Source organism: Eleutherodactylus coqui, chromosome 1 (genome assembly GCF_035609145.1).
Source record: "Eleutherodactylus coqui strain aEleCoq1 chromosome 1, aEleCoq1.hap1, whole genome shotgun sequence".
Classification (NCBI taxonomy): domain Eukaryota; kingdom Metazoa; phylum Chordata; class Amphibia; order Anura; family Eleutherodactylidae; genus Eleutherodactylus; species Eleutherodactylus coqui.
This window is the reverse complement of record NC_089837.1, coordinates 442,076,945-442,089,993: the sequence shown is the minus strand read 5'-3', so window position 1 is coordinate 442,089,993 and position 13,049 is coordinate 442,076,945. Positions and strand designations below refer to the sequence as shown.

The 13,049-nt window shown below is 42.3% G+C and overlaps 1 protein-coding gene across 2 annotated transcripts in view; it reads right to left on the bottom strand.

Annotated features, from left to right (window-relative positions):
- CCDC169 (coiled-coil domain containing 169) overlaps window positions 1-13,049 on the bottom strand; it is a 55,705-nt gene that overhangs the window by 26,133 nt on the left and 16,523 nt on the right. For both annotated transcript variants that reach the window (XM_066582736.1, XM_066582727.1), the window contains exons 5-6: window positions 10,248-10,346; window positions 6,737-6,790 (exon numbers count right to left, since the gene is read on the bottom strand). In XM_066582736.1, the coding sequence (XP_066438833.1) occupies window positions 6,737-6,790; window positions 10,248-10,346 (153 nt within the window). The remainder of the gene's footprint in view (window positions 1-6,736; window positions 6,791-10,247; window positions 10,347-13,049) is intronic.

The following is a 13,049-nucleotide window of genomic DNA, read 5'->3' as shown; positions in this document are numbered from 1 at the left end:
GATCCATCAGCAGCTCCTTGTTATTAAACATTTATGTGAGAGATTGCATGATTCTCTGTGCTATATAATTAATGCTGTTACCAAGATAAAAGCTCACTCCTTGAACTAACGTCTTTTCCGCAAGCTCTATCAAGACCATGATGAAGAATTCGAACATCTACTCTTATACACCGAAGTGAGGTGTCTGTCAAGGTGAAAGTGCTTACGACACTTCTACAAACTTTTTGACAAAGTTTAGTTTCTTTGGCCGATTGACCCAAGCCTTTGTGATGCAATCGAACTACGATGCATGACAAAGGCTTATCTCACAGACATATTTGACAAACTCAACAAGGTCAACACAAAGCTACAAGGACATAAAATGAATTTCATTAAGGCTAAAGGTATAATCTCTTCCTTCATTGTCAAACTGGATCTTCAAACCAATAACCTGAGTCGACGCAAGCTCTGTCAGCTTCCGAGTCTTCGAAAAATTGCATGCGAAGATGGAGACAAACTTCAAGATGCAGACTTAGACATTTTTTGCTCATACCTCAAACAAGCCAAAGAAGACATGCAAACATGATCTATGTACCCTTGAAATACCAACGTGGGTACTCAATCCATTTTCAGCAGACGCAGGAAAATTTCATCCCAGATTACAAGAGCAGTTGATCGACTTGAAACACGATAGCGAAGCCCAAGCACTTTTCCAACAATGTGGCTATGAATGTTTTGGGTGAAAGTGAAGAATTTTTATCCTGTGGCAGGAAGTTAAGTTCCTCGTGTTAGCTTTTCCATCTACGTACTTAGTGGAGAGGGGCTTAAGTGTGGTTCAGCAGCTTCTGACTAAAACGAGTAACAAACTTCAGATGTGTATAAGGGGCGACTTGAGACTGCGGTTGATGAAGATAAAAGCCATTAATGACACAGATTGATTATGGCAAACATTATTAGTCAGATTTCATTGTTCTTGCATTTTAATGAGTTTTCTGACCATTAAGGATTAAGGTGTATCTTGCATTTTCTTTATACATTGTATGTTTCTGGATGATGGTATTGCTGCTTGCTTCACCAAGAAAATATTATCTTCTGCAATAAAACCTATTTATTATTGTATCCACAATTAACCTGTTTTTATATATTTAGCACCTACATATTAGCTAACTAAAATACTTCTTTGGTAATTTTTAGAGACCTGTTTTCACCATTAATGCTAATCTGTTAAACACTATTAAACTTTCCAAAAAAAGTATTCAATATTTTAATTTGTACTTTTAACTTTTTAAACAAGGTAAACTTTGACTGGGTTTAGACTAGTAAGGCTTGGGGTGCACTGGCCACAATCCCAATACCTAAAGGGGGCGCTGTGCTGAAAAAGGTTCAGAACCACTGATATTTATGACTCCAATCGAAAGAATGAAGTTCATATTCCTGCAATATTTGTGCGATTCACAATGCAAAAATCTTGTGCGATTCTCTCGGCCATGTGAAAGCGGCCTAATCAAGAACTGAATGGCGGTTAAACTGTACACTCTTTTCTGCTCCTCGCTTATTTCCCCACATTCACTATAATCAGGAATCAGTCGGAGTTTACTACTGACAGGCTGAGCTTTGCAGTATCTAGCAGGATGTTCCTACAATAATACTGTCTTTCATTGACTAGACAACCAGCATTAATGTCTAAGACTTTAATGGCCACTGTGTGCCACAATGTAGCCTGATTGATATGTAGCCCATAAATACAACTGTCTCCTAGAAACAAGTGTTTGCTACGAGCTTCCCAGTATAGTACAAAGCGTATACATACTCTTAAAACAGCATAACTAGTCCAGTAGTTCCATTGAAATGAATGGAGCAGCAGAGAACATAATCAACCATCAACCCATTCATTTGAGGATGTTTGGGACCCCATTCTCGTGATCGCTCAGGTTCCAGCAGTTGCAGCTCCATTGCTCAGATGGACAGGAAATAACTTTTAATCTTGGTACAACCCCTTTAAAGGCTATGTATACCCTTTGCACTTCTTCTTTGAAAAATGTATTTTTGGGAATGAAGACTTTTTGTAATTGTTTTTTTTATTAAAAATTTCAAATTGTTTGGTTTCTATGGTTGTATTGTTTTCCAAGGCATCGCAGACTAAGGCTGCATTCCCATGAACGTATATCGGCTCGGTTTTCACGCCGAGCCGATATACGTTGTCCTCATCTGCAGGGGGAGGGGGGAGGATGGAAGAGCCAGGAGCAGGAACTGAGCTCCAGCCCCCTCTCTGCCTCCTCTCCGCCCCTATGCACTATTTGCAATGAAAGGAGGCGGGACAGGGGTGGGGCTAAGTTCCAAGAATTAGCCTCACCCCCGTTCCGCCTCTCCCCATTGCAAATAGTGCAGAGGGGCGGAGAGGAGGCAGAGAGGGGGCGGGAGCTCAGTTCCTGCTCCTGGCTCTTCCATCCTGCCCCCCCCTGCAGATGAGGACGACGTATATCGGCTCGGAGTGAAAACCGAGCCGATATACGTTCGTGGGAATGCAGCCTTAGGGACTGAAATCTTAGCAAATATTGACAGTTAGGCTGGTTTCACACAGGCAATTCATGGCCTGATATCGCACTTTCCACCATGTGAAAGCCCCGTGGATGCGAGGCAATTTCATCATTACGGGGAATCCCTTCATCCCTGCTACTGCCGCCAGACCCATTGACAAGAATAAGTGATATCGCAAAAAGATAGAACACGTTGCAATTTTTTCCCACACAACATTACAGGAGTGAAAACATCGCAGATGAGAATGAAACCATTGAAAATCATTGGTTTCATAATTATGCGTTTTCACTCACTCTCGCATTACGTGAAAATCGCATGATTATCTTGCCCATAAGAAATCGGCCTTAGGCCGTATTCACACAGCCGTTATTATCGCACAAGTTTTGTTCTATGCGAGATGCATAAAACTGATACGGAAATCCAACCCATCTTTTACAATGGGTATATTTACATGGGTGATTTCTCTCTTACAGCTACGCTGCGAGATAGAAAAAGTACAGCATGTCCTATTTTTGGGCAATCTCACCCATTATTTTCTATGGGCCCACAAAAAAAAACAATCGCACTACCATACCGATGTGATACTCATGTGACTTTATTGCTATGCACTTTCTCACAAAACAGAACACACTCGGATAGAAAATTGCCTGTTTACCAGGGCCATATTGGTCCAAGTTTCTCAGACCGATATGTACTTGTCCTTGTGAATACAGCCTCAACTATTGGGTTGTTTCACAGCGCCTCCCCTAGCCTGATTCCCTGCCTTTCCACTGAGCTACTACAGAGGCTTGCATGATAGCATCGGGAGATGATGGAGGAGAGCAGAGCAGGGAAAGCTACTCTTATGGAGAGTTGTAATTCACTTTGGGTGAATTTTGTGCTCTAATCAGCAGTGAAGGGTTATGACTAGATCAGAGGGAGGATGAAATAGAGGAGAGATAGCTGTGTAGTATTGAGTGGGCGTGGTCATTCTAAACAGCCACTGAAAGAGGAGAGGGGAAGTTAAGCTTTCATGTGAAAGACCTCTGATCAATGTTATGAACTCGCCCTAGCCAGAAACTTGTATGTAGGACAGTCTGCAAACCCAGTATGAGGCTTTCTAAATGCATGAGAATGAAAACATAATGCAGAAAAAAGAAAAGTGCATCATTTATTTCTGCAGGGACTTAGTAAGACATGTGTGTGTCGCTTTTTCATGCACAAAAATTCCATCGCTTTTAAGTTATTTAAGGTTTGTGCAGATACACTTCAATGAACTAAGAAGCAAAAAGACAGTCAGAGGCACACCGTAAATGTCCACGCAGTGGGGGAGCAATCAATGCTTAGTGCCAGCACACGATGACCGTTGACCCAACGATCTTCAGTAAGCACTCCAACAATAAAGACAGATGTGCAGCACTCAGGAACTCATATCCACTTCATATGGTTATATCAAAGAATCCAAACGGTTTATTATAACTCCATGGTATCCAACAGACATGTAACGTTTCGACCTATACGGTCTTTGTCCTGGACTCTTTGATATAACCATATGAAGTGGATAGGAGTTCCTGAGTGCTGCATACCGGACACTTCAATGAACACTTCAAAAGATACTAAAATGTATAGAAGGTGAACTGGAACTCCCATCTTCAGTAGGATAAAGGTGCATGTGGCACTTTTATATATGAGTGCCCCTGTTAACTTTTGCTTGCAGCTCATCAAACATATGAGCTTTATCAATGGATCTCCTATTAAAATCAGAAAGAACACTGCAATCCCCATCACTCTAGTGACTGGCTCATAAATTTCCAACAATGATAAACAATGTCAAAACTGAACTTTCACTTTTTGGGTTTACTGTCCTGGATCAATCAACATAATATTGGTAAACCTCCAACCTCAACTAAGCTGTCAATGTGCTTTCTTTGTGGCAGAACATAAAGCATGTGATCCCCAATCTATGGCTGTCCAACAGCTTTAGGCCTTAGTCAGACGGGCGTTTTTTCGCGCGATTTTCGCATGCGCATGCGTCCGGCGATTTTATAAAACCATTGCTTTGCAAAGGTATTGGACACATGAGCGCTTTTTATGCGCTCGTCCGATAAATTATAGAACAGAAATCACAGATCGCACCTATCTGCGATCTGCGATTCCTGTTCTCTTCTCTAAATGCGCTCAATGGGGCCGGCGGCAGCAGCGCCGACCCCATTGAGAACATATAGAAGACAAATCATTCTCCTCTGCCACAGCTTTAACAGCTGTGGCAGAGAAGAATGATGTTTGCCCATTGAATTCAATGGAGCCGGCAATACAGCCGGCTCCATTGAAAGCAATGGGCTGCCGGCGAGCGCGGGATGAATTTTCGGGAAGGGCTTAAATATATAAGCCCTTCCCTGCAATTCATCCAGAAATGTGTAAAAAAAAAAATATATATATACTCACCTTGTCCCGGCAGACGGAGCTCAGCCGCGGCCGGCGGCAGTTCTCCTGAACTGCTCTCTGTAGTAGTCAGCAGTCGGGGATTTAAAATCCCCGCCTGCTGAATGAGCTGCCTCTGATTGGTCACAGCTTGACCAATCAGAGGCAGCTCTCACTCATACCCATTCATGAATTCATGAATGGGTGAGTGAGTGCTGCCTCTGATTGGCTCAGCGCAGGGACCAATCAGGGGCAGCTCTCACTCACACCCATTCATGAATTCACGATTTTTCAGCCCCGGTCACGCGATTTGCGGATGCGCATCCGTCATGCGATCTGCAAATCGTGGGAAAAAACGCCCGTGTGACTAAGGCCTTAAGAAAACTACAGTTCCCAGCATGCCCAGACAGCCAATCCTGGAATTTGTAGTTTTAGCTGGTTAGTCAAAGAAACCACAGTACTGCAGCTTGCATGGAGAAAGAGCACAGATACCAGAAAATATCTGTAAAGCCCCTGATAGACCTTCATGAATCTGAGCATGAAATATTTCTGCATCTTCATTTTTAATTACTATGCACTTTGTGGATGACTTGCCTTCCAATTAGCAGTCTTGGACATTTTTAACAAGGATATGCCATCTGGTGTGTCACTGCTGCCTCATCTGCTCATTTCAGGACATTAGATGAATAAAACATTATATAAATAATAAAAGCCTAATACAAAACTTTTGTTAATGTAACCCTTATATGCACCATATGACCCCTCTATGCACCATATAACCCCTGTATGTGCCATATGACCCTTATATGCGCCATATGACCCCTGTATGCGCCATATGACCCCTGTATAGCAGCCTTTAATAAAATATAGATTCCAGATGCATTTGATCTATTAAAGGGTACCTGTCACCAGTTTTGGGGTATTAAACTACCAGTAAGGTGCTATTCCTCTTGTAAATTCCATCAGAGACATGCTCTTTTTTAAATTGCTGCATCTTGTAGCACCCCAAAAACTTACTTTTCTAATTGTACCACAGCACACTGGGCCTAGGACAGAGCCCTGTGGTACCCCACTTGATACATTCTTACACTTGGATGTGCAGCCATTTATGACCACTCTTTGAGTACATCACTCAGCCAGTTGTGAATCCACCTAGCAGTTGCCTTGTCAATCCCATATTTGGTCATTTTTTCAATAAGTATAGTATGAGATACTTTGTCAAGATATACTATATCTACGCATTTCCCTGATCAACCCAGTCTGTGATTCTGTCACTGACTGGGTTGCTTTTACGATACTTCTCTATTGCATTGTTTATTTTGCTTGTAGTGTCCAGCAAAACAGAGGCAAGTGAACGTAAGAAGATGGCAAGCCTGTAGCCTTTGTCGGAAAGCCAATCCTCCATGTCAAGGACTGTTGAATGTTCCAGTAAAGAACCGTTCCTGGTTTAGTCTATTTAAAGTACAGCCCTGTGTGTGTGGACTATTTATTGCACCATCATCGGCGTTCACCGCAGTGGATGGAACAGTGGCGTCACCCGTGACATATCCTGAAGTTTCAACGCAAAGTCTGATACAGGTAACCACATCACTAGCATTGCCTGGAGAGGCCTGCCAGAGCCTTGGCAAAGGGTTAAACGCATCCCTCAGGTGAGGAGATGGTAGTGCCTCCGTGACATCCCTTTCTGCTACCCCACCATCTCCTCAGCTGTGGGCTCTGCGTCTCGGTCACTGCAGACATTATATATATAGATATATTATACACGCACATATAAACATACATACATAGGCACAAATGGCAGGTAAATTAGGTCACGAACCTGAGCAATTTCAGTAAAATACATCCTCCGTTCATCATTAACTTTATAGTACGCCTGTAATAGTAAAAAAAAATGTAATCACATAAATGAATCATGAAGGATCTCTTCTCAGAATGTAATACCAATTCACTCTGCATATGAGAAAAGGATTCGAAAAACAAGAAAACATTTTTTTTTATATTAAACATTTTTAAAGAACTTTTGGTGATTTTTTAAAATTTTCAATGTCATTGTCTACTTTTAAGAATAATCTAAAATCCTGCAGTCTTCATACGGACAACTAAGGTCTCATGTCTACAGCATGCGCAGATTTTTGATACGGATTTCCGCAGCGGATGCACTGCGACTCATCATTAAATTTATTTTTTTATTGCTTGCAGGAGATCACGGATTGCGTTTTTTTCCCACACGGATGCACAGAAAAAAAATCTACAACCCCACCTCCCAGCCTTTTCCAGATCTTGCTAGTTGAAATTAGCCTTAAAATCCGTAGTGTATCCACAATTGTATCGCACGCTTCCATAGAGATGAATGGAGCCCATCCGCAGTAAAATAGAGCATGCTGCAATTGTTTTTTCAGCGCGTGCCATCTGCAAATCAAATAAAATCAAATCTACAGGTGTTAAATTAAAGGGGTTGTCCCGCGCCAAAACGGGTTTTTTTTTTTTTCAATAGCCCGAGACAAACCCGATGCAGGGATAAAAAAAAAAAACGGGTAGTACTTACCCGAATCCCCGCACTCCGGTGACTTCTTACTTACCTTGTGAAGATGGCCGCCGGGATCTTCATCCTCGGTGGACCGCAGGTCTTCTGTGCGGTCCATTGCCGATTCCAGACTCCTGATTGGCTGGAATCGGCACACGTGACGGGGCGGAGCTACGAGGAGCCGCTCTCTGGCACGAGCGGCCCCATTCAGAAGGGAGAAGACCGGACTGCGCAAGCGCGTCTAATCGGGCAATAAGACGCTGAAGATTAGACGGCACCATGGAGACGGGGACGCCAGCAACGGAACAGGTAAGTGAATAACTTCTGTATGGCTCATAATTAATGCACGATATACATTACAAAGTGCATTAATATGGCCATACAGAAGTGTATAACCCCACTTTGTTTCGCGGGACAACCCCTTTAAATGTGGACGCCCCATTCATCTCTATGGGCTGCTTGAACTGCAGATTGTTCCTTTTAAAGTGGACCTGTGCCTGTAATATGCTGCTGGTGCCAGTCTTTAGTAAATTTCCACCAATGTGTTAGCAGGTTCTTTTCCTCCATCTTTCTCCTCCGGAGTAGTAAAAGCAGCAGTTATCCCGTCCTCTACAGTGCTTCTACGTATGTACCGGAGATGCGCCCCCTACTGCCAGACAGTTACATACAAGCTGTATTGCTAACAGAGATCAGTGTTGGAGGACCTCACATTAGAGTTTCACTTTAACATTACATAGGACAATTGACATCTATTCTTCACTTGCTCTCTGCCAGATAGGGCTGATTTACAGGGAATGCTACATCAATGCGACAGAACCGGCTCTTTACTAAGCAAGATGTCAGCTCTAATTCCTCATCATCATTTCATCTTTCAATGCATTATTTATACCTGCACTATCTATACTGACAAATGTATATACATGGCAGAAGGACATGAGATCTAAAGAGTCAGTGAAGTTTAGTCGCTAACTTCTTCTCCTTTGTTAAGTTTCAAAAGTTCAGTCATTTAGGGTAACATGGGTGTCAACCAATGTGGTGCCAATTAATTTTCCAGTAGCAGTTGTCACTCAGTTTTCCCACTCCATTAAATAGCAAATGTGCTTAGTTACAGACATAGCAACCATTAACATGGCTGACAATCCTGATTACTCAAGTTACAGCATTGCGGTACATTGTGGTTGAGGTAGAATAATAAAATTAAGTAAATGCTTGCTGAATCTGTAACAAGCTGTACAGGAATGGTCTCCATCCTTAGGTTCTCCAGATGTTGCAAAATTACAACTCCCAATGTGCAGCGAGACTTAGGACATTGGAATTTTTTTAAAAAACCACCCTACTTTAGGACGAGCTCTGTTTGTTCTATAGGAAAAGAACATTACAGTTTTGGATGAACAGAGCTTGTTCAACTTTATACTTGTGTAGCTCCGATTCTATCAGGGTTACTGATTCTGTGTCCGTAGTACTGATAGAAATGGAGCTTCAGCAGTTTGAAGTGGGGTTGGGAATACTGAATTTGCAACTGCCATTTCAGTATAGATGATAAGTAGGGGGGCAGAAGACAAGAAGGTAGGAGAGAAGCTCTGTGATTCTGTTCTGTTCTGTTCTGTTCCAAGGGAGGGTTAACAGGGGCTTTATGTAATTACCCACGCTATTAATCAGAAAATATATCTGCCCTCTGATTGTCACATAGGGTGGGCTTTTTTTTCCCCAGAAAAAGGGTGAGAAGATGAGCACTACTCTATGCTGTTTAACCCTGAGGAAGCACCTAAACAGTTTTACAGAAAGAAAATGAAAAAAAATAATTTCCCCTTAAACAATGCTTTAAATATATTGAAAAACATAAAAATCAACAAAAAACATAAAGCTAAATAATCCCATTCATAACATCCCATATTATAAATATTACATAATTTATCTAGCAGAGTAAATTCCGTTAAAAAAATTAACAAAGAATATGCAAAAAAAATAATTGTGCTAAAGTAGTAAAACATAAAAAAACTATACATTTAGGGAAAACGATTTACTGGTTCTTAAGGCTAAAATTAGTTCTCTCACTAATGGAGTTAAAAATGGATTTATAGGTGTTTTGTCATTAGAAAAAAAATCCATACTTACCTATTCCTCCCCAGGCAGCCTTTTTAACGCATCTTCACCTTATCGATCTTCTCCTGGCTCCTCAAGTCCCCGGGGTCACCTCACCTCCAGCCGGCCAGATCCTCTTCTTCCTGTTTTGGAGTATCTATTAGCTGAAGTTCACTTTCTGCAGGGTAATATACACTACATCACGACTGATGTAGCAGGGAGTGATGAATCCGTGGCAGCCTGCTATAGTACGCATGTGCGATATTACGCTGCTAGTGTTTCATATGGTATATAAAACACTAGAGATGAGACAGTGCACATGCGCAGTCAGGCTAAAGCAGGCTGCCGAAGATTCGGCATTCCCTGCTAAGCAGTGAACGCTACGTCACTCGTGATGTAGCGTATATTACCCTGCAGGAAGCAGAATGTCGGCAATGAACGCTTCATCACAGGAAGAAGACGATCCGGCCTGCTGGAGGTGAGGTGACCCAGGGGACTGCAGGTGCTAGGAGATCAGCAAGGAGAAGATGATGTAAGAAGACTGCCTGGGGAGGAATAGGTAACTCTAGAATTTTTTTTTTTTATTACAGAACCCCTTTAAGGCAACTGAATTGTGTGCCAAATATATTTACATGGGACATAAATTCAAAAAGTTACATTTTTGGGAAGATTTTTCCAATTTAATGTGATTTGGCAATATACATCACACAACTAAAAACACTACCTTTGACTCTTGTTCTATCCGAAGTTCAAAATCTTTCAGCTGATTTTCCATTGAATTTTTTTCCTCTTCCAAATGCTTAAGATATTGGTTTAAGGCTCCCTGGAAGTCCAACAAGAAAAGACATTAGTTAAGGCTTATGAATAAAACCAGCAATCACAAGATTGGCGCACCTCTAATGCCCCATGCGTAATGAGCAGGGGTGTGTATGTGTGACCACAGCTCCATACACTTCTGTGGGACAGAGGGAGATAGCCAAGGTGATATAGATAAGTGATAAATTACTTTAGTGCGATAACAACTTTAAGGAGCAACAAGAACTGCAGGGACCTGGGGGGGAGGGCATTTCCTTACATTCCCCTCTGGTCCCCTTCAGTTCTAATCTTGGGAAAAAAACTACATGTGCTGTTCATTGTACACACGATTACTCATCCAATCACTGGCTTCAGCAGTGACCTGTGATTGGCTGAGTGATCACATGTACAATGGATGGCAGGTGACTGCTGCAGCTTTTTCTGGGATCTCAAAGATGTGGACTGGGGCTGTTGCAAAGGACCAAAGTGCCATTTAAGTGGGTGAATAAGACTTTTACACCTTTTCCTGCCTGTAACATTTTTATAGTCTTCAGTATAGGTCATCAATAGTTGATCGGCAAGGATATGCAGCTCATGATCCCTGCTGATCAGCTGATTGAAGAGGCAATGGCGCTTGGGTGAGGACTGCAGCCTCTTTTCAGGCATGTGTCGTCACACTCATTGGTCGCATGGCCTGAAAGCAGCTTGAGTCCTTAATAGGGGCGTAGCTAAAGGCTCATGGGCCTAGGTGCAAAGGATTATCTTGGGGCCCCCCCAACTTCTCTTAACCCCTTAACACAGAGGCGTAACTTGAACCTCCTTGGCCCCAATGCAAAATCTGTAACAGGGCCCCCAACTATAATGCTTTATTCATAGTACTGGGCTCCCTATATGGAAAAGAGAGGCCTTATGGGCCACCCAAGGCTCCTGGGCCCAGGTGCAACTGCATCCCTGATAGTTACCCCAGTGGTCCTATACAATGTATGACACAGTGCTATCACTTCAATCAGGTGATCGACGGGCATCCTGAGTTGCAGATTCACGCCGATCAACTATTAAGGACTATCCTGAGGATAGGTCATCTGTAAATTACTCCTGCAAAGCCCTTTAATTGCCTTCAGTTTTGTGACAATCTGGATTACCAGTAGTAACATGTCAGACTGTCAGCTGTGAGGTCAGATTAATTGTAGTCTATTGTAAGGATAAATCGCAATGACCTCAACAGCAGGAAATGTGAGTATAATGGTGCCGAAGCAGTTAATCTATTGGGTCAGCGCCATGATGTGAGGAGTGCAATGAAGGCAATTCTCAGATGGACAGACAGTCAATACCACTGAATGGTGATGATTGTCTCCAGCATAACCTGCAAATGAAGAACAATGACATACGCAGCTGCAGGGAATGATATCCATTCATTCCACTCATTCTCTATATAAAACTCATCCCAATAATGAGACTACGGTTGTATAAATGACTAAGAAAAGACATAATAAGGATGAACGAGAACAATTAACCCAAAGCATCTACTTCTTACCCGAGCTTCAGATTCACATGTGCTCTTACTGTTAAGAAATGATGGTGCAGGATGCCCCCTTGTGATTAGCTGTAGTAATGCACCTGCAGTTTACTAACCGATGCACAGTTATCACTAGTAACATCGGAAATGCTTAGTATTTATGTCCCCATCATGGTGGTATTGTAATACAGATGTGGAGCACACTTCATAGAATGACATTTTAAAGGGAGTGTGTCAACGGAAAATGACCCATTGTATAAAGCAAGTTTATATGTTAAACATATTTTTAAAATAATTCTTGTTGATTTTTTTTTTGACCATCAATTTTCCAATGTCACAATCTAAATTAAAAAAAAAAAATCCTAAAATCCTGCACACTGACCAATAAACCTAATAATAGGCCACCTGCAGACGGACGGGTCGGATCCTGCTGCGACCCACGCCCCTGCAGTGACCAGTGCGGCTCACCTGCTTCCGCATCAGCTAAAAATAAGCTATATTATCTCCTAAATTGTTCCGTGCAGCCACCCCGGTCCCTGCTGCTCCGTTCCTGCAGGAAGCTGTAGTGGTCAGGTTCCATGCATTATACATGTGACTGCTGAGCCAATCACAAGCTTCAGCAGTCATGTGCCATTTATGGCAGTATCAGGGCTGAGGCCTGTGATTGGCTGAGTGGTCACATGTAAAATGAATGGCACCTGACCACTACAGCTTCTTCCAGGATCGAAGCAATAGGGACTGGGGCTCCTGTGCTTAAAATGGGGGTGACTATTTAAGAGGTGAGTAAGGCTCACTTTTATTATCCGCCATGCACTGCCCAATGGATTTTCTTCTGTCTGAAAAACAGCTTTGAAAATATCACTTAAAATACCCATTATATCATCCCCCCCAACACTTGGAAACCAAAACCAGCTTTTACAACAGGCCTCCACTCATAAGAATACTAGGTTTTAAAAAATGACTTTTTCAGTATTACCTGATATTGTGGACATGCTCTATAATATGTGAAGCAGTCACTGAGCAGGGAGGGGAGGAGGTGAGCTGTCTACCTGCAACAGCGAATGGCCAGAAGATTTCACCACTAATACAGACCTTCCAAAGCCAAAGGTGGTAGGTTGCTTGTTCTAGGTAGAAGGGCTTCTGCTGGATGAAGTTACTGCAGCATGGACCCTAAACTTTTAATGAAGGCGTTATATTTCACTGCAAGGCTAGAGC